Source organism: Cicer arietinum, chromosome 3 (assembly GCF_000331145.2).
Source record: "Cicer arietinum cultivar CDC Frontier isolate Library 1 chromosome 3, Cicar.CDCFrontier_v2.0, whole genome shotgun sequence".
Lineage (NCBI taxonomy): Eukaryota > Viridiplantae > Streptophyta > Magnoliopsida > Fabales > Fabaceae > Cicer > Cicer arietinum.
The window spans coordinates 26445493-26465444 of record NC_021162.2 but is presented as its reverse complement, the minus strand read 5'-3'; the positions used below and the strand labels follow the sequence as shown (position 1 = coordinate 26465444).

General features: G+C 33.7%; 1 protein-coding gene and 1 pseudogene across 1 annotated transcript; both read left to right on the top strand.

Annotated features, from left to right (window-relative positions):
• The first annotated feature begins 2328 nt into the window (after window positions 1–2328).
• Window positions 2329–5543, top strand: LOC140919704 (uncharacterized). Its single transcript, XM_073366317.1, has 2 exons — window positions 2329–2732; window positions 4901–5543. Exons 1-2 carry the CDS (start codon window positions 2329–2331, stop codon window positions 5541–5543), a joined length of 1047 nt encoding a protein of 348 aa, XP_073222418.1.
• Window positions 5544–17303: 11760 nt separating this feature from the next.
• On the top strand, window positions 17304–19640 carry LOC101513879 (subtilisin-like protease 4; annotated as a pseudogene).
• Window positions 19641–19952: the final 312 nt, after the last annotated feature.

The window sequence follows — 19952 nt, the reverse complement described above, 5'->3', positions numbered from 1 at the left end:
GTTATTTGTTAATTTTGGTTGGTGACCTTGTACATTGTTGTGGAAAATTGTTTTTTTCCTTAAATGATTCTCGAGTTCGTTCTACCGACTGTTACCTTGATGACAGAAACGTCGTTAGACTTCCCCAACTGACATTCGCTGAATGCTTGGGTATATGACCCCCATCTCAAACATGGCTACTTATACGGGGAGGGTAGTAAGGAAAAGTGGGAGAGCTGGGGCAGTATATCTCGTCGGTGGGCCTGACTTTTGAGGAGATTGATCCTTCTATGGTTGATGAGGAGGAGGAAGTTACTTCGAGGATAAATATTGCATTAGAAGGAACTTGTGCAGTGTGTGGAGGCCACCCTCATTACTGTAGTTGCTAGTGGATGATCATATTAGTTTTTGTTGTATAAGGCCTTAACGTCTTTCTTTTGGTGGTTGTAGTTATTTGGTTTTGGGATGACTGTACCTATGACATTCTTTGACAATTCACTTTTGTTTGTTGGGTCCATGTTCTATTTTTTTGTACGTGATCATGGAGGAGATAACATTCTTGGAGCAGTATTTATGTGCAGGTGTTTGCCAAGAATACCCTAGAGGTATGAGCGATGTTTGATAGGTCTCATAGTCCTGGTGTATTTTCTATTTGTATACTTTAGATTATTGTCCCAAAAACTATTTTAGTTTGTTTGTATATATGATGTAATTATTTATGATTCTTGTCGTTTTGTGTTACGACATATTATTATATTAAGTTGTTTAAAAAAATGCATTCGCGTTGTTAAAAATCGGGTGATACATTGTGGTACCAGAGCTTTGATTTGATTGTAGGTTGACCTGTAGGTTGGGAGTCGTTATCTGATCATGCATCGGGGTAAGTTGTTTGAGTTGTCATGTTTGTGTAGTTGTTATATGTTGATGTAGTTGAAAGTTATTTTTGGAATTCTTCTAAATAGTGTTAAGATTTCTTCTTGATGTTGGTTTTGAAGGAAACAATGCCTCCAATAAGGAACAACACTGCAAGAGTCAACATCAACAGGGATGATCAAATGGCTGAAGTAACGAATAAATTTGCTGCTTTTGTTGCTAAACAGACAGCTACAAACACTCTAGGGGATCTGGAGAAAAGGGAAAAAGAGATTCATGCTACTGAGTCAAGGGGATTGGAAGATTTTCTTCGTCATAATCCTCCAAAGTTCAGGGGTGATGAGAGTCCAAAGAATAGTCGACCATTGGATTCAGGAAGTGGAAAAGATCTTCGAAATGATTAACTGTCAGGCAGGGGTGAAGGTCAACTATGCTACGTATCTGCTACTAGGGGATGCTGAATATTGGTGGAGAAGTACAAGGCTTCTGATGGGATCAGCTCACGAGGAGGTGAACTAGGAGTCCTTCAAAATGAAGTTTTTAGACATATACTTCCTAATGAGTACCAGGACTAAGTTGGGTGATGATTTTCTTAAATGGTACCAGGTAAATATGAGAATGGGTGAATATGTTGCTAAGTTTGAGTCATTGTCAAGGCGTTTTAGGTTTTTCCGTGAAGAGGTTGATGAACAATTTATGTGTCGCCGTTTCCAAAATGGACTGAAGTATGAGATTCAAGACTCTGTCCTGCCATTGAGAATTCAACGTTTCCATGTTTTAGTGGAGAAATGTAGAGAAGTTGATGGCATGAAGAACAAGAGGGCCAACCAAGGAGGGAACTTTCGTTCAGGGGGGCCTTGTTTGGTGAACCATCAGAATAACAAAAGAAAACAAGTTGTTAAGCCCTATAACCGACCACATAACAACAATAAGAGGTCAGAACCGCCCAGTGAACGAGAACTTTGGAAGACAATTGGGTCAATTAATTCGATTTTCTGATGTGGGGAAGACGGACATTATGGTAATGTTTGTACCTCTAAGAGTCTTCCATGCTACAATTGCCAGAAGTCAGGGCCCTTTGCAAGGGATTGCAAGGCTCCAAAGGTTGAACCAATAGTGAATGCAACTAGGGCTACTTGTCCTACTGCTAAGGGACGCGTTTATTGCATGGGTGCTGAAGCTGAAAATCCATCTAACAATTTGATCCAACGAGACTGCGAGATTGCAAGCAACACTCTAACTACACTTTTTGATTCGAGGACAACCCATTCCTTCATTGCTATGGACTGTGTGAATCGTTTATAGTTATTTGTGTCTTCTCTGCCTTTTGATTTGGTTGTTTCCACACCTGCTAAGACTTTGACCGTAAATACTACATGTTTACATTGTCAAGTAACTATCCATAATATGGATTTCTTGATTAATTTGATTTGTTTACCCCTACAATCACTCGAGGTCATTCTCAGTATGGATTGAATGTTGTATCATTATGTAATCTTGGATTGTGCTTGCAAATTGGTTCTTACCCCCGAGCCAGGAGTTGTTCGATATCTAGCTGCTAACAAACTCAGAGTGTCACATAGAGAAGGAGCTCAAGAGTTTATTTCATTAGCTAATGTGGAGGTAAAGATAAATGTGAGCATAGAAGACATGGTGCTCGTCAAGGAGTACCCACACGTATTTCTAACAGAAATTCTAAGATTACCACCAGTAAGAGAGGTGAAGTTCTTCATTGATCTACACCCAAGAACCGGACATATTTCGATTGCGCTGTATCGGATGTCACCATTGGAATTGAATAAGCTCAAGGGCCAAGTTGAAGATTTATTGCAAAAAGGATTTATTAAACCAAGTGTGTCACCATGGGGAGCTCCGGTATTGTTAGTTAAGAAGAAGGGTGGAAGCTTGCGCTTATGTGTGGATTATAGACAACTTAATAAGGCAACTATTAAGAATCATTATCCTTTACCACGTATCAATGATTTGATGGATCAATTGAGAGGAGTTGTAGTGTTCTCGAAGATTGATTTGATGTCAGGTTACCATCAGATTCGAGTAAGAGAATGAGATATTCAGAAAACAGCTTTTAGAATCCGTTACAGACATTATGAATATCTTGTTATGCCATTTGGAGTTACCAATGCACCAACAATTTTTATGGATTACATGAATAGAATCTTTAGCACATTTCTAGATAAGTTTGTTGTGGTGTTCATCGATGAGAGTTTCATCTTGTTACACTCATCCCTAATAGATAGGATTTAGTTACTCAGAATAGAGATAGAAACGATAGAGATTAGATAAGGATAAAAAGAAAGATTCATGAATGATTCTTGATAAAACTGCTCCAATGGTGTTAAAAACGGTCGTCTTTGAGTTTCTATGCTAGGGCACAAGTCTTTCAACTTCCAATAGTCAAAAAGATCCTTATAAAGTGGAAAAAAAATGCATTTTAATGAATGCTGTCGCATGTCACGCGGCTCAGGCGTAGCTTTTGCGCTTCAAGCGCGTCCCGACAGAGGCTTCAGCCAGAAAATGCGCCTCAGGTGCAACTGTTGCGTTTTAGGCGCACATCTTCATATGTTTGACGTTTTCTACATTTTACTCCTCTTTTGAGTCTGATTTAGGTTCTGGTGTCTTCATGAAAGTTGTAGATATAGATTTGAGCTTTCATTTACAACTTGGTTGACTCCAATTGGACATCTACAACTCTATATATGTCTGAAATACTCTACATAGATCATGTTGATTTCTCACCAAAGCTCAGCACTGCATTAAAACAAAGTAACAACGCAAAACTCCGAAAAATCTCTAGTTAATCAAGGAAATAAGAACATAAACATTTCATTAAATCAAAGATATAAAATTAACAAAATATATCAAATAACTCCTTAAATTAACTATTGAATAAAAGATAAATAAGACTAAAAACAATGAAAAATATGAATATGTTGAAGAGTCATCAGGATGCACGTTCACAGTGTTTAGTGACCATAAGGGTTTGAAATATTTGTTTGATTAGAAGGAATTGAACATGCGTCAGAGAAGATGGATGGAGACTCTCAAGGATTTTGATTTCACATTGCAGTACCACCATGGGAAGGCAAATGTGGTGGCTGATGCGTTGAGTACAAGGAGTGTGTTTGTGTCTTTAGTTGTAATGGCTAGACAACAAGAGTTGTGGGAAGTATTTAGAGACCTACACTTGGACGTAGAGTTTGCACCGAGGATTTTGAAATTCGGAATGATTAAGATTTTGAGTTGTCTACTTGAAAACATTGCGAATTTTCAAGATGACACATTAATCAAAGAGAAGAGGAACCTAATAGTGCAAGGGAAGACAACTGAGTTTAAGATTGGACCATATAATATTTTGAATTTAATAGGAGGATTTGTGTACCAGCAGTTATAGATCTAAGGAAAACAATTTTAGAAGAGGCTCATAAGAGCAAATTGAGTATCCATCCTGGAGCAACAAAGATGTATCAGGAGTTGTGGTAGAATTATTGGTGGCCAGGAATGAAGACGCATGTAGCGAAGTATGTATCAACTTGTTTAACTGATCAGAAAGTGAAAGTGGAACATCAATGACCTGCTGGAATCTTACAACCATTAGATATACCTAAATGGATGGAGGAAAGCATTTCCATGGACTTTATAAATGGATTGCCGAAGACAAGGAGAAAAAATTATTCTATTTGGGTAATAGTGGATCGATTAGATAAATCCACACACTTTTTATCAGTAAAGACCATTTATAAGGTAGATAAGCTAACATAGATCTACATTGTTGAAATTGTGAGATTACACAGAGTACCATCGAGTATCGTATCAGACCGTAACCCAAAATTCACGTTGCACTTTTGGGGAGCGTTGCATGAAGCATTGGGAAAAAAATTAAGATTGAGTTCATCATAACATCCACAAACGGATGGGCAGACTGAGAGGACGAATCAGTCTTGGAAGATTTATTGAGAGCATGTGTGTTAGATGATAGAGGAAGTTGGGATGATGTACTTCCATTGATTGAGTTTACCTACAACAATAGTTTTCACGCAAGTATTGGAATGACACCCTATGAGGCTCTGTATGAGCGCAAGTGTCAGACACCTTTGTGTTGTTATAAGGACAGTGACAATATGATTGTAGGACCTGAGATGGTGCAACAAACTATATATAAGGTCAAGAAGATAAAAGAGAAAATGAAGGTCTCACAAGATCGTCAGAGGAGTTATGTGGATAAACGTCGCAGACCTTTAGAATTCGAGCAGGGTGGCCATATGTTTCTGAGAGTCACACCTATGATTGGAGTTGGTAGAGCCATAAAATCAAGGAAATTAACCCCAAAGTTTATTGGACCATACCAGATTACTGCACGAATTGGACATGTGGCTTATCGGATTGCATTACCTCTGATGTTGTCCAATATACACAACGTACTTCACGTGTCGCAATTAAGAAAATACATATCGGATTTGTCGCACGTGATTGAACCAGACACAGTTCAACTAAAGGATAACTTATCATTTGAAGTACTACCTGTAAGAATTGACGACATGAAGATTAAGCGATTAAGGAACAAGGAAGTTTCGCTGGTCGAAGTAATTTGGAATCCAACTACTGAAGATGCAACTTTGGAACAGGAGGGTATGATGAGGGAACAACACCCTAATTTGTTTATCGACGCGTAGTTTCGAGGACGAAACTAATTTTTAGGGGGTAGTAATGTAACACCCTGGATTTTCTAAACTATAATTTATGCAATTTTAGTGTGTTTTGTGTTGAATTGCTTAGGCCTTTAATCCAACTTTTATTTTTCTAAACTCTAATTTATGCAATTTTATTGTTTTTTTTTTGTTGAACTGCTTAAACTATTAGCCCAATTTTTATTTTATGAAATTAAGTACAATTAAAATTATTTATTAGAGTATAATTTAACTAAGTTACGAAAAATTTAATACCGAACAAAATTTTTAAAATGTCACATATTGCTGATAAATTTATATGTCAATTGAGTTGCGATGATAGTATATATTTTTATTAAATTAAAATGAAATGTGAGTGAAGTATTGTGTATAAGAGTGATTAGATGTTATAATGATGATTTTATACATTCTTTTTGAATTTTTCCATCATCTTCTTCCTCGTTCAATTTCATTTGTTTTCTTTACGTTTCAAATAGAAGAAGTTTGTTGGTTTTAAAAAAACTAAAATAAAAAACTTCTATTTTCTACTAGATCAAAGCCTTCATTTAAGAAGTGTTAGGAAGGAAAGTTGATCCTCTCTACAAGGTGGTGCTTGTGAGCTAATTTATTTGAGGTGAGACACTTACTTCCTCGTTTTTTTCTTTCTAAATTCATAAACTTTATAAGGTGTGGGGATGAGTGAAATTTTTGAGTTCTTAACAAATCTTTTGTTGTTGTGTTGTTGTTGATTTTGTTAGTAATGGTTAAAAAAAAAGGAAACTTATTTTTGATGTGTTTGAGTTACGTAATGAGTTATTTTCAAATAAATGAGTTTGAATTGAAGTTGAAATATTAAAAAAAAAAAAAATTAGAGTTTCAACAAAAAAAATTTAGAGTTAAAGTGTTTGAGCAAAAAGTTAGATTGAAATTAAAATGTTTAGAGTTTAAAATGTTTCTCTTTTAATTACTCTTGGACTGAGTTTAAAAAGAAAAAGTTTAGAATACTTTATTAACTCTAAATTTCGGTGCTTTAATAGTTTGAGTGTGTGTATGTGTGATTTGGCACCGAGTTGTGAACAAATTGTTATAAATATTTATTTAGTTGTGAACAAATTGTTATAAATATTTATTTAGTTGTGAACATATTGTTATAAATATTTATGTAGTTAGCTCCTTGAGTCTCGAAAAGAAATCGATACCGTTGGCACCGAGTTGGCGGTGGGGAGAACTCTGATATATTAATATTGTCATGGTGATTAAAGAAAAATGATTTTTCTTAGTTTATGCATTTTCAAGAATAATGATTATCATTGATGATTAAGAATGTATACACATGATTAACAAATTTTTGAACTTATGATTAAAGGAAAATTAGTGAAATGTGCTTTCAAGCTTGTATATGTATACTTTCAATTTTTAGAAAAGTTTGCATCATTTTAATTAAAGTTTCAAGTTTATTAAGTAAAGGTTAAAGTCTTGATTAAGAAATTCTTTTTTTAAAAGAGTCAAAGTTTCATGGATTAAAATACAAACTTTGAAAGGAATTAAAATATTTCGAAGAGTTAGAACTTTGAAATTAGAAAAAATATTCATTGATTTTTTTTTTTTGTGAGTATGTTGTTATGAGGTAAATACTTTGATTGAATTTTTAGTCTTTAAAAAAAATGTAGTGGATCAAATTTGTAGTTATTTGAGAAAAAAATATGAGTTATGGTAAATTTGAGAAAAATTTGTGGTTGTGTGAAATTTTTTTAGAATTATAATTTAAAACATTTCGAAAAATTGTTAGTGAATTCACTGAAAAATTAAAGGATGTTAATTTATAAAAATATATTTTATATGTTGAAAATGTGTTGTGGTTAATAATACTATTAGTTCTTACTCATTGTAAACTCTTTTAGTAAAATATACTCTAAGGGGGTTAGGAGTAAGAAAGGGTTTGTAAGGTGGTTAAAGTTTCAGGGATTAATTGACTAAGTCAAACACTATTTGATTAAAGGTGTCGGGACGAACGAGATTTTTTGTTGTGTTTGATTGTGGTAGTGATAACTATTGAAAAAGCTATAACTAAGGCAAGAGCTACTTTCAAATTTTTAGTTTGCACATAGGGATCTTATATGTGTGATTGGTGTATGATTGATGTGTGAATATGTGATGATTAATGTTGATGTGATGATACATTCTTGAGTGGTAATATGTGTTGCTACATGTTATGAATTTTATTGAGGATAATATGTCTTGAGTATGCTCTGTGAAAAGTATGAAAGTGTTTAATGAGTATTAAAATGTGGTCTTTTAATAGCTACATTTACATAATGATTGTTGTGAAGGAGTAAGAGTATGCTCATGCATTTCATAATTAGTGGTGACCGTGATGGGCCACAGTGTTAGTGGTGACCGTGATGGGTCACAAGATGGTTCTATGAGTTGATTGGTCCATCTTATTCTTACGAGGATTTATTTGTCATGTAGGTCTGTGATAGACTACACTCTAGTAAATCGTGTTGATCTGCTGATCTATGGTTGTACTTATTTTGTTTTGGGATGACTGTACCTATGAAATTCTTAGACATTTGAATTTTGTTTGATGGATCCATGTTCCATTTTTTTTTTTTTGACGTGATCATGGGGGAAATAATATTCTTGGAGCAGTACTTATGTGAAGGTGTCTAGCGAGAATACCCCAAGGGTTTGAGCGATGTCTGATAGGTCTCACAGCCCCGATATATTTTCTATTTGCATACTTTGGATTATCGTCCGAAAAACTATTTTAGTTACGACGTATTATTTTATTAAGTTGTTTTTTTTAAAAAAAAATTGCACTCGCGTTGTTAAAAATCGGGGTGTTACACTATCATTCCTCTATAGGTTTTTTGGTCAACTTTTTCGCCCGAATCATCTTTTTCAAGTGAACAAGTAAGGTGCATTGGTGTAGGCATGTGTTTGCAATCCCTCATCTTAAACTTCCTAAGAAGCTCTTTTGTATATTTATTTTGATGAATGACCCTTTTTACTTTGCTGCATTTGTATCCCTATGAAGAACTTAAGTTCTCCGATCATACTCATTTGAAATTCAAGCTGCATCAATTTGGAAAATTCTTGACAAATAGTGTCATTAGTAGATCTAAAAATAATGTCATCAAAATAAATTTGATAATAAGAATGTTATCTCCTATTGATTTTCTAAACAGTGTATTATCTACTTGTCATCTGTCAAAGTTATTTTTAAGCAAGAAGTTATTGAGTCTATCATACCATGCCCTAGGTGCTTGTTTTAGACTATACAGAGATTTCTTAAGTTTAAAAACATGATTTGGAAAATCAGAACTTTCAAAACATGGGGGTTGTTTAACATAGACTTCTTGACTTAGATAACCATTTAGAAAAGCACTTTTAACATCCATTTGAAATAATATAATGTTATTATTTGCAACAAAAGAAAGTAGAATACAAATAGCTTCTAACCTGGCCACTGGAGCAAATATCTCAGTGTAATTAAATCCCTCTTGCTAATTGTAATCTTGTGCGACAAGTCTTGCCTTGTTTCTAACCACTTCACCTTTTTCATTTTGTTTGTTTATGAAAATCCACTTGGTTTTCAATAATGTTCTTATCTAGTCTAGAAATTAGACCCCAAACATCATTCCTCTCAAATTCATTTAACTCTTCTTTCCTTGCAAGAAACCATCCATCATTTTCCAATGCTTCACCGATAGAGGTAGGCTCAATTGATGAGAGTAAGCTAAAAAAAACTTGTATCTTTAAGTGATGAGCTGGTCCTCAAAGGATCACGTGCACTTCTAATGATTAGAGTTTCAGGATAAGATGATTGGTACTTCCATCCAGATCTTTCTTCTGACTTATCTTGATTATTTCTCACTTGATCAAATTCATCCTTTGAAGATTTGTCATATTCTTCTGATTTGCTTGTATCCTTTGATTTTTCAGGTTCTTCTGGTTTGTTTGCATCTGCTTCCTTTGGTTCTGATAAACCTGCACTATCATCGTCTTGCTTTTACTTTTCAAGGTCAAGCTTTTTGTCATCACAATAGACATAATATCAAACAATAATTAAATTTAAAGAAAGATATCACCTATATGTTAACAGTTTCAGTTTCACTCTGAAAACCTTCTTAGTTCTACTTTTTTGGTTTTCAGATTATGAGTTTGCATATTCTCTTATTATAGAGTCTGAATTAAGGGATTTGAATTCCCATCCAGGTTTGTAGTCTTGATATTGGAGTGTTCAAAGAATTCTCTTGATTATGATTGTTCATCTAACACTTTTGTTTCTGCTGATGTATCGGGTTCCTACTAGTAATTTTGGAACTGATGGTAATTCTGATTCTTCTAGTCGTTTTGGTTCTGTTGATATGTGTGATTTCTCTGCCAGCTTTGATTTTGTTGATATGTGTGATTTCTCTGCCAGTTTTGATTCTATTGATACTTCAGATTTTTATGATATTTCTTGTTTTGATAAGTATTGTGTTGACAAGTCCTTCTTCCACTAGAGTCAGTTGGCTTCTGTTTGGTAGGGCTTGGAACATATAACTTTTTGCCTTCATATATTGCAAGCATCCATTGACTAAACACCATGACTGGTGTTTCAATTTGGTTGCTTAGAACATCTGCAACATAAACAACTTTATCCTTTGGTACCCAAATAAGGCTGGGTCCTGGTTTGTTAGTTCTTAAAGGATTCTTGTCTTTCCATGTGGTTAGCATAAGACAAGATATTTTAGTGTGACCTTTCTTATAGCAAACAATACACAAACCATTAGAGGAAATAAACTTAGATTGAATTACTTTTTCTTGAAATCTTATTCCTCTTTTACCATTCCTACTAACCCCATAAATCAAAGATGCATATTTGCTGCTTTCTATATCATTATCAAAAAATTCTTGAAATACTTCTTCATGCTTATCAGAGTTACATGTGGTATTTTCAATGGATGTTGAACTATAATTACTTTTCAGAGTTAGATTTTTAGCCTTAAGTTCAACATTATAGTTTTCCAATTTGCATTCTCTGTTTTAAGTTCTGTAATATCAGTTTTCAGAGTTGTATTAGTTGTGTTAAGTACAATAATATCAATTTTTGTTTTAAGTTCAACAATATCAGTTTTCAGAGTTGCATTTTTTGTTTTAAATTCAACACTTTGATTCTTTAAAACATTAACTTTTTCAGTTAGATTTGTATTTTCTTTCCTAAGTGTTTTCAATTTTAAAGACAACTTGTGTTTCTTATTTAAAAAAAACATTTATAGCAGTAATTAAATCAGATCGAGTTAAGACAAAAAATACCTTAATTTCTTCATTTGTTGATTCGCTTCTAGAGTTAGAATCTGTGTTGGATCCAAATTCAGAGTTGGTAGGAGTCATTAGAGCCAAATCTGTCTGCTCTTCATCATCGTCTATCTTGAACAACTCATACTTTTTGACTAGGTGGTTGCTCTTTGCTTCTTGAACTTGCTTGGTTCCTTTATAGGTCAGAATCAGACTATCATAAATACTATTTGTTGTCTCTTTGTTAGTGCACTTGTTAAACTCCTTGATCATAGCATTTGGTCACATATTTCTAGTTTTTTAGTTTGGTATTTTAAAAGCTCTTTCTAGCTTAGATTAATATTTTTAGCTTGTTTCTAAACTTTGGCTCGAATTTGAATTATAATTTTATTATTTGTATTTTGACTCTTTCTTGCTCTGTAGATCATAACTTGAGCTCTGAATATCAGATTGGCGCATATGAGCAGACGTTGGAAAGATAAAAATATGAGCTACAACGTTTTTGTTGGAAGAAAAGACCAATTCCGAACTTTACTGGGCCTAAATCGCAGATTTCGTAATCTGGTCTTTTGTAATAATTTTAATCAGCGGGTCACTTGTTTTTAAACCCTAAACCCTAAAGTCCAATATCAAGTACTATATATTGGCAGTTTTGTTTCTTTTCTAAAAACGAAAAAATTAGGATTCAGATTGCTACAAGAAATAAATAGTTTTTATTTTAATTTCATGGAAGACTAATTTTATAAGATTAATCCACGAGTTCAGAGTTTCATCAACACCTTGAGATTCGGGTTACACTGTCAATTTCGATTCATGATTATATTATTGCTTATTTGATTATATTGATATTTTGATTGCTTAAATTGAATTTCAATAGGATCGATTAAATTTATTTGACAAAATTTGGTTTTGGTTTCTAATTTAATTGAACTATAATTTTGCGACGTTTGATCATTAATTGTAATATTTTGATGATTGTGATGCTTAATCCAATCAAAGAAACCAAATTCACATATGATTGATTACGCTTGTTTGATAAATTCTTTAGTCAAATAAGAATAGAATCACAAATTAGAAATTAAACTCATTGATAGAATCTGCGATAAGTTTGAAACTCAAATAAGTAGATTAATCGTTTTGCTCATCTGTTAAATCAAGAAAGAGGAAGCACATATTCAAGGCCCATGAAGAAAGATCGGTTTTAATGCTCATAATTGTGAAACGAAGTAATAAGCATTGTTGATCTTAATAATAATTCTTACATGGTGCACTTTACTCACCAGGGCGATCAACATTACACTCTTATGGAAGGGCCATGGTTATCTACGACCATTATGTGACTGAGAGAATGAAATCTAGATTTTAATGCACATGGTGATGGTGTTGGAAAGGTAGACATATAGGTGTGATTTTCTGAATTACCCATTGAGTAATGATTCTAAAGTGCTTCATTTCATCGGAAATCACATTGAAAAGACAATCAAGGTCTAAAAAAACCCTTTAATGCAAGAATGGGGGACATATGCTAGATTGTGTATGGAGGTTGATTTGAACAAACCACTATTGGCAATATTTTCCACCAAGGATAAGTGTTGTCATGTGGAGTATGATCGAGGGCTTACATTTACTTTATGTACACACAGAGGTAATTTGTATGCAACAAGGAAATGAATTATTGGACTTGCATATAGTAATATTCAAAAAGAAAAAAGTAGCAAAACAATGAGTGGGAATAACGTGCCAATATGTAGGATAAATACAAGGGAATGTCAAATATCTAGTCATAAAGTAAAACAAAAGGTGATATTGGCCGGTATGTAGGATAACTATAAGAGAATTTTGGATATCAATAACATAAAAAACCTAAATGGATCGACATTTGCAACAACAAAAAAAACATGAGCTACACGTGAGCCATAAGACAATATTGTGATCCAACAAAAGAACGGAACTATTGTGATACAATTGTGGATGACTAGTTGGTGTTAAAGCCCGAATCAACACATGGGACTGGTTGTAGGATGTATGGTTCCAAACTCCTCAAATTTAGGGGTGTGCAAAAAATATAGTTAATTATACTGCATTGATAAATTAGATTGTATTGTACCAGAAAAGTCCAAACCAATTAAATGGTTTATGAACTGCACCATAAACTTAAAAAGATCAGTTAACTAAATTTGTTCACTGAACCATAAAAAAACTAAACCTTAGCCCCAAAATTCAAAATGGTTGAACCCTAGCCCCCATACCAATTTGTCTTATGCTCTCCTCCTCCTACTCTCTCTGACGGTGGTGCAACATCTCTGTCACCATCTTTGACATTGTAATCTTTCGCATTTCACCTCCGACGTAACCCGACCTTATCGTCTTTGTCGCAACTTCGTCATCGCATCTCAACTTCTCTACCATCGTAAGTGTCACACGCCACTTATGTTTTTCTCACTATTCTCGTTTCTATTTCCTTTTTCATTTTTGTGAATTGCATATCAAACAAGGTTTCATTTTTTGCCCATTCTCTATTTTGATGAGTTAGGATTTTCATTTTCTTCTAATTTAGGGTTTTTCCTTCTAATTTAATGTTTTGTGTGTTCAGTTTTTTTTTTTTTATCATTTTCAATTTTCAAATGCTTTGGTGGCAGATCTTGTGTTTTCTAAGATTGAATTTGTTTCGATGCTCTTCTAATATTGAAGGTAAGAAAATTGTTGTTTTACATGCATTGGTTTCACTCATCTTCAAATCATGTCTAGGTTGAAAGAATCTAAAGAAAAATGGTGTCGATTTTTTAGGAAAAATGATTTTGTTGAAGACCCATTTGTTGAATCAATTTGGCACAATAAAAAATAAAATAGCAGTACTAGTCATATGTTATTCTAATAATGGTCATAACATTTGGGAACATGTTTCTAACTTTTTAGTTTGGTATTTTAAAGCTAGTTTAGTATTTTAAAGTTAGTTTAGTATTTTAAAAGCTCTTTATAGCTTAGAATAATTTGTTAGCTTGTTTCTAAACTTTGAGTTGAAATTGAATTATAATTTTATTATTTGCATTTTGACCCTTGTTCGTTATGTAGGCCATAACTTGAGCTCTGGATATTGGATTAGTGCATACAAGCAGACGTTGGAAAGATAAAAATCAGAGCTACAACTTTTGTGTTGGAATAAAATCCCAGTTTCGAACTTTCCTGGGCCTAAATTGCAGATTTCTTAATTTTGACTTTTGTAATAATTTTAAATAGCAAACCACTTGTTTTTAAACCCTAAAGTCCAAAATCGAATACTATATTGGGAATTTTTTTTTTCTATGACATGAAATTTTAGGATTCAGATTGATACAAGGAATAAACACATTTTATTTTAATTTCATGGAAGGCTAATTTTATAAGATTAATCCATGAGTTCAGAGTTTCATCAACACCTTGAGATTTAGGTTACAGTGTCAATTTCGCTTCATGATTCTATTTCTGTTTATTTTATTATATTGATATTCTGATTGCTTAAATTGAATTTCAATAGAATCGATTAAATTCATTTGACAGAATTTGGTTTCAGTTTCTAATTTAATTGAATTATAATTTTGCAACGTTCGATCGTTAATTGTAACATTTTGATGATTGTGATGCTTAATCCAGTCAATGAAACCGAATTCACATAGGATTGATTACGCTTGTTTGATCAATTCTATAGTCAAGTAAGAATAGAATCAAGAATTATAAATTAAACTCATTGATATAATTTGTGATAGGTCTGAAACTCGAATCAGTGAATTAATCGTTTTGCTCATCTGTTAAAACAAAAAATATAAAAAATCCTCTTTCAAATTTCAACTTTCAATTTGGTTAATACTACTATATCAGAAGTCATTGCGAAACAACTCGAGTTATTACCTCTATTTACATTTTATCAATTGTATTTGACTGGTGTGCGACAACAGATCAAAGTTCCTAGTACTAAGATTGTCACAATATGCAGTAATCTCGTGTTGGCCAATTGGTTATGAAAATTTGGTACCCTCTAATGATTATTTGTAGAAGATTCCGTTCTTGGGACTTTAAATGTTTGATTTTCACCACTTAATATTACAAATTATTCTTTAAAATACTAGGTATTTAAATGAAGGATTTTTAGCAACTTTCCAGTGTTCACAGAAGAAAGTTTCTCTGTGCGACATTGATACCATTTTTAAAATATAAGTTTTACTGAGAAATTGTGATAGTTAATTATTCTCAAACCTGAAAGATTTGAGTCTTATTATTCATATGTAATATATATTTATTGATTAAGTAATACATTTTAATGGATTGATTTCTTTATATTCATTACTATGTTTAATGAAATAGTTTATTCTAGGATTTTACAGAAGATGATTAAGGGTTCTGTACTTTGTGATCTCCCAGGACTTTTCCTTCCTCATACGGGATTCGTGCTAGCGACATTCGCGAGAAATTTATAGCAAATTTGCACTACCATTTAAATTTTGACGGTTAGTCTCAAAGGTGAGGTGCTTCAAACAAACAATTTAAAAGTTGAGGAAACATTGAGAAAGGATATGAACTGATGTTTCAGTATTTTATTGACTAACCTAGTGAGGAAACAAAATTAATATTAATATTAATATTAATATTAATATTAATATTAAGGATAAGTAGTAGAAGAAAGAGATAGATATATATCAGAAAATGAAAGCAAAGGGAGTACTAAATAAGGGTATCTATAAAGTGATAAACCACTTTCTATTCATGATGATTTATGCATCTCAAACAACATAGTCAACTGCATCTCTATATTTTGTTTTTATTAATTTCAATTTTAATTTAATTGTTATATTTTTTTAAATAAAAAAAAAACCTTCTATTTTGTTTCCCTTTTGTTTTGACATTTTTTTCCATGTTGTTTTTTTTATTTTTACATGTATTTTTTTTTTGTTTTTATACCTTCAGCTTTCACTAATTTTTTTCCTTGCAAATCTGATATTTGAATGTGTAAAGAAGCAGAATTTTGTTGCCCTGTATTACTTTAGGAAGTTTTCTTGGAAGTCAAATTTATATATTTGTTAATAGTTTACCTTTAAGTAGTCCATGTTGATTGATATTAGGCTTGATAGTTGTGTTATATCTTTTTCTATGTTTATGATTTTTAACATTGGAGTATTGATCACTACAATTTAAATGTTCTCAAAGAGATTTAACTCCTATCCTATTAAATAATTGTTCCCAATACAAAATGGTTTGGCCTTTATTAGTGTCTTGAAATAACTTTTGACATGCATCTCTTGTCAATTTTTTTAGTAGAACATCAACATGGATAAAGTCAAACATTGGTTGTAGCCAGCATGTTTTATTGTCGTTAGACCCCTTGTCATCAAACATTGGTTGTAGCCAGCATGATCTATTGTCGTTAGACCCCTTGTCATCAAACATTGGTTGTAACAAGGCAACTATAAAATCGATCAACTTGACACTCAACGAGTCAAGCAGAGGCACATGAGTGAACTAGAAGGGATTTATTCCTCCTACATAACATGAGTAATATCGATGGACCCCTTGATAAAATATGGCTGTAAAATGCATGGTTGTGCTGAAATATCTCAATATGAGATGTTGATCATATTTGTTGTTACTAAATATACTCGTGTATCAAGGAATGAAGTATTGAACAATACAAGGATGACACACTATATCTTGTGTACAATATAAATATAAGGGCAAAAAGGTAATTATACATGAGATCACTATCGCCGAAAGGTGTGACACCCTAAACCCCAAATAATTTTTTATTTTTATTTTATTTTATTTTTTTGATAAAGAGTATCACATAATCATAAGCATGTCACATAAATCCAAAATTTCCATCAAACATAATGGATTCGAAATCATAGTATCAAACAACAGAATTCTTTTTGAAGTACACATACTCATGTTTTAAATTCAGTGCAAATATAGTCCCAACCCGATGTCACTATCAGAGCGGGAATTCTCAAAATAAAATACTCAAAATAACATCAACACAATGCATAATAGTGAAGGTCTCCAAGGCATGGTGGCTTCCGCCTCTCCTGATGGTATTAGTCATCACCTGCAACTTACAACTCGTCTGCGTCCGTCGCAAACGCCAAACACAAACAACGAGGGGTGAGTATCGAAATTATGTAACAGTATAAAATACACGAGGAGAACACGCAAACAATCAAATTATCACAATCTCAAAACAGTCAAGTGTATAATATCAGCGACTTATCAAATTCATTCATAATAAGACAATCAAAATAATGAAATGCTATGCATGTCCTATACTCTATACTTCATCATTTGGTACCATTCTACTCTGAAGTACTTGGTTAGGAGGCCTGATACTATGCCACTACAAGAGTGGACGGACAATTCATGAATGGCCAAGTCCTCATAGATCCCATCAACTCAACCCGAGACACATATACGCGACGGTCGGGGTTGATTATATTCCATCATAAACGTGTTACATTACTTGTATTTATTATCACTGTGAATGTGTTAAGAGCAAACCACTTACATTCTCTTCCATCGAGCAGAAAGTAAAGTTTCTCTTGAACATGGATTATTTCCTTTTCATTGCTCTCACTTTCATGTTGAGCTTCCATATTCATTTTACTCAAGGAAGTGAACTGGTCCCTACCGAAACAAGCAGTTCAAAAATATACATTATTCATGTGAATGAGCCAGAGGGTAAGATGTTTTCTCAATCAGAAGATTTAGAAAGTTGGCATCATTCATTCATGCCACCTACTGTTATGACCTCTAAGGAACAACAACCACGAATGATTTATTCATATAGAAATGTGCTGAGTGGTTTTGCTGCAAGACTGACTCAAGAAGAGCTGAGAGCTGTGCAGCAGAAAAATGGCTTCATTTCAGCTCATCCCGAAAGGATGCTACGTCGTCAAACAACACATACACCAGATTTCTTGGGGTTGCAGCAAGATATTGGATTATGGAAGGACTCAAATTTTGGAAAGGGAGTAATTATTGGTGTTCTGGATTCAGGAATCACACCTGATCATCCTTCATTCAGTGATGCAGGAATACTACCGCCACCGCTCAAATGGAAAGGGAGATGTGAACTTAATGGTACAGCATGTAACAACAAACTAATTGGAGCAAGGTCCTTTAACAATGCAGCTAAGGCAAGGAAAGGAGAGAAGGGTGAGGCGCCGATTGATGAGGATGGACACGGGACTCACACAGCAAGTACAGCGGCTGGTGCTTTTGTGGACAAAGCACAAGTACTGGGAAATGCCAAAGGTACAGCAGCAGGGATGGCTCCTCATGCTCACCTAGCAATTTACAAAGTGTGCTTTGGAGAAGACTGTCCGGAGAGTGATATACTAGCGGCATTAGACGCAGCTGTGGAGGATGGTGTGGATGTAATATCGATATCGCTTGGTCTAAGCCAGCCGCCTCCATTTTTTAATGACAGCACTGCTATAGGGGCTTTTGCAGCAATTCAAAAGGGAATCTTTGTAAGTTGTGCAGCAGGAAATTTTGGCCCTTTTGATGGTTCACTGGTTAATGGAGCTCCATGGATTCTCACTGTTGGAGCAAGTACTATTGACAGAAGCATTGTTGCAACAGCAAGGCTTGGAAATGCGGAAGAATTTAATGGTGAGTCTGTTTTCCAGCCTTCCAATTTTTCTCCAACATTGTTGCCCTTGGCATATGCAGGAAAGAATGGAAAACAAGCATCGACATTTTGTGCTAATGGATCATTGAGTGACATTGATTTCAGAGGCAAGGTTGTTTTGTGTGAGAGGGGAGGGGGTATAGGAAGAATTGCCAAAGGAGAGGAAGTAAAAAGAGCAGGTGGTGCAGCCATGATTCTGACAAATGATAAAATCAATGGTTTCAGTCTCTCAGCTGATTAATTGCACTTTTGGTCCCCCTATTATAGGTGAAAATTGAAAGTAGTCCCCCCATTTTGTTTCTCCCCAGTTTTAGTCCCCCAAACAGAATTTGAGTTCAAATCATGATGAGTTGTCATTTTTTTAATGACGTGTCAATAAAAAAGCTGACGTGGCAGACGCTTACGTGGAATAAACTTATTATTATATTATTTCTAATTAAAAAGTATAATTTATATTTTAAAAATCATTATTATAATTGTTAAAAATCATTATTACAAATAAAATTTAATTGTTAAAATTAAATTAAAAAAAATGAACCCTAAGCTTGAACCAGAAGCATATCATTCAACAAAAGCTTGAACCCTAAATTAAAAAACAGTCCCAATTCAACAAAAGCTTAGAAAATTCACCCATTGTTGATGAAAAACTTCAGCCTGCAAATCTCCTTGCGACCGGTTCGGGCCACGTGAATCCATCAAGAGCAAATGATCCTGGATTAGTATATGATATCCAACCTGATGATTATATACCTTATCTCTGTGGTTTAGGCTACAGTGATGTGGAAGTTGGGATCATTGCACACAAGACCATTAAATGCTGTGAGACTTTAAGCATTGCTGAAGGAGAGCTTAACTACCCTTCATTCTCTGTTGTGCTTGGTTCTTCACATATATTCACAAGGACAGTGACAAATGTAGGTGAGGCCCACTCAACTTATGGTGTCACAGTTTCGGCACCAAAAGGGATTGATGTGAAGGTCCAGCCAAAAAAACTTATCTTTTCAAAAGCCAACCAGAAAGAAACATATTCAGTGACGTTCAACCGTATAGGGTTGGGTAATAAGACAGAAGAATATGCTCAAGGATTTCTAAAATGGGCATCTGCTAAACACTCTGTCAGGAGCCCTATCTTGGTCAAATTTGCATAGATTATCAAAATTAAACTCTAGAAACTAAATCCCCATGAATTGGGGCTGTTTTTTAATTTAGGGTTCAAGCTTTTGTTGAATGATATGCTTCTGGTTCAAGCTTAGGGTTCATTTTTTTTTAATTTAATTTTAACAATTAAATTTTATTTGTAATAATGATTTTTAACAATTATAATAATGATTTTTAAAATATAAATTATATTTTTAATTAGAAATAATATAATAATAAGTTTATTCCACGTAAGCGTCTGTCACGTCAGCTTTTTATTGACACGTCATTAAAAAAATGACAACTCATCATGATTTGGACTCAAATTCTGTTTGGGG

Bases quoted from the DNA above. Each gene is read 5' to 3' on its own strand.
- LOC140919704 (XM_073366317.1), top strand. From the start codon at position 2,329: ATGTTGTATCATTATGTAATCTTGGATTGTGCTTGCAAATTGGTTCTT. The intron at 2,733-4,900 runs GTTAGTTAAGAA...CTACAACAATAG, and splicing joins CCATGGGGAGCTCCGGTATT to TTTTCACGCAAGTATTGGAA.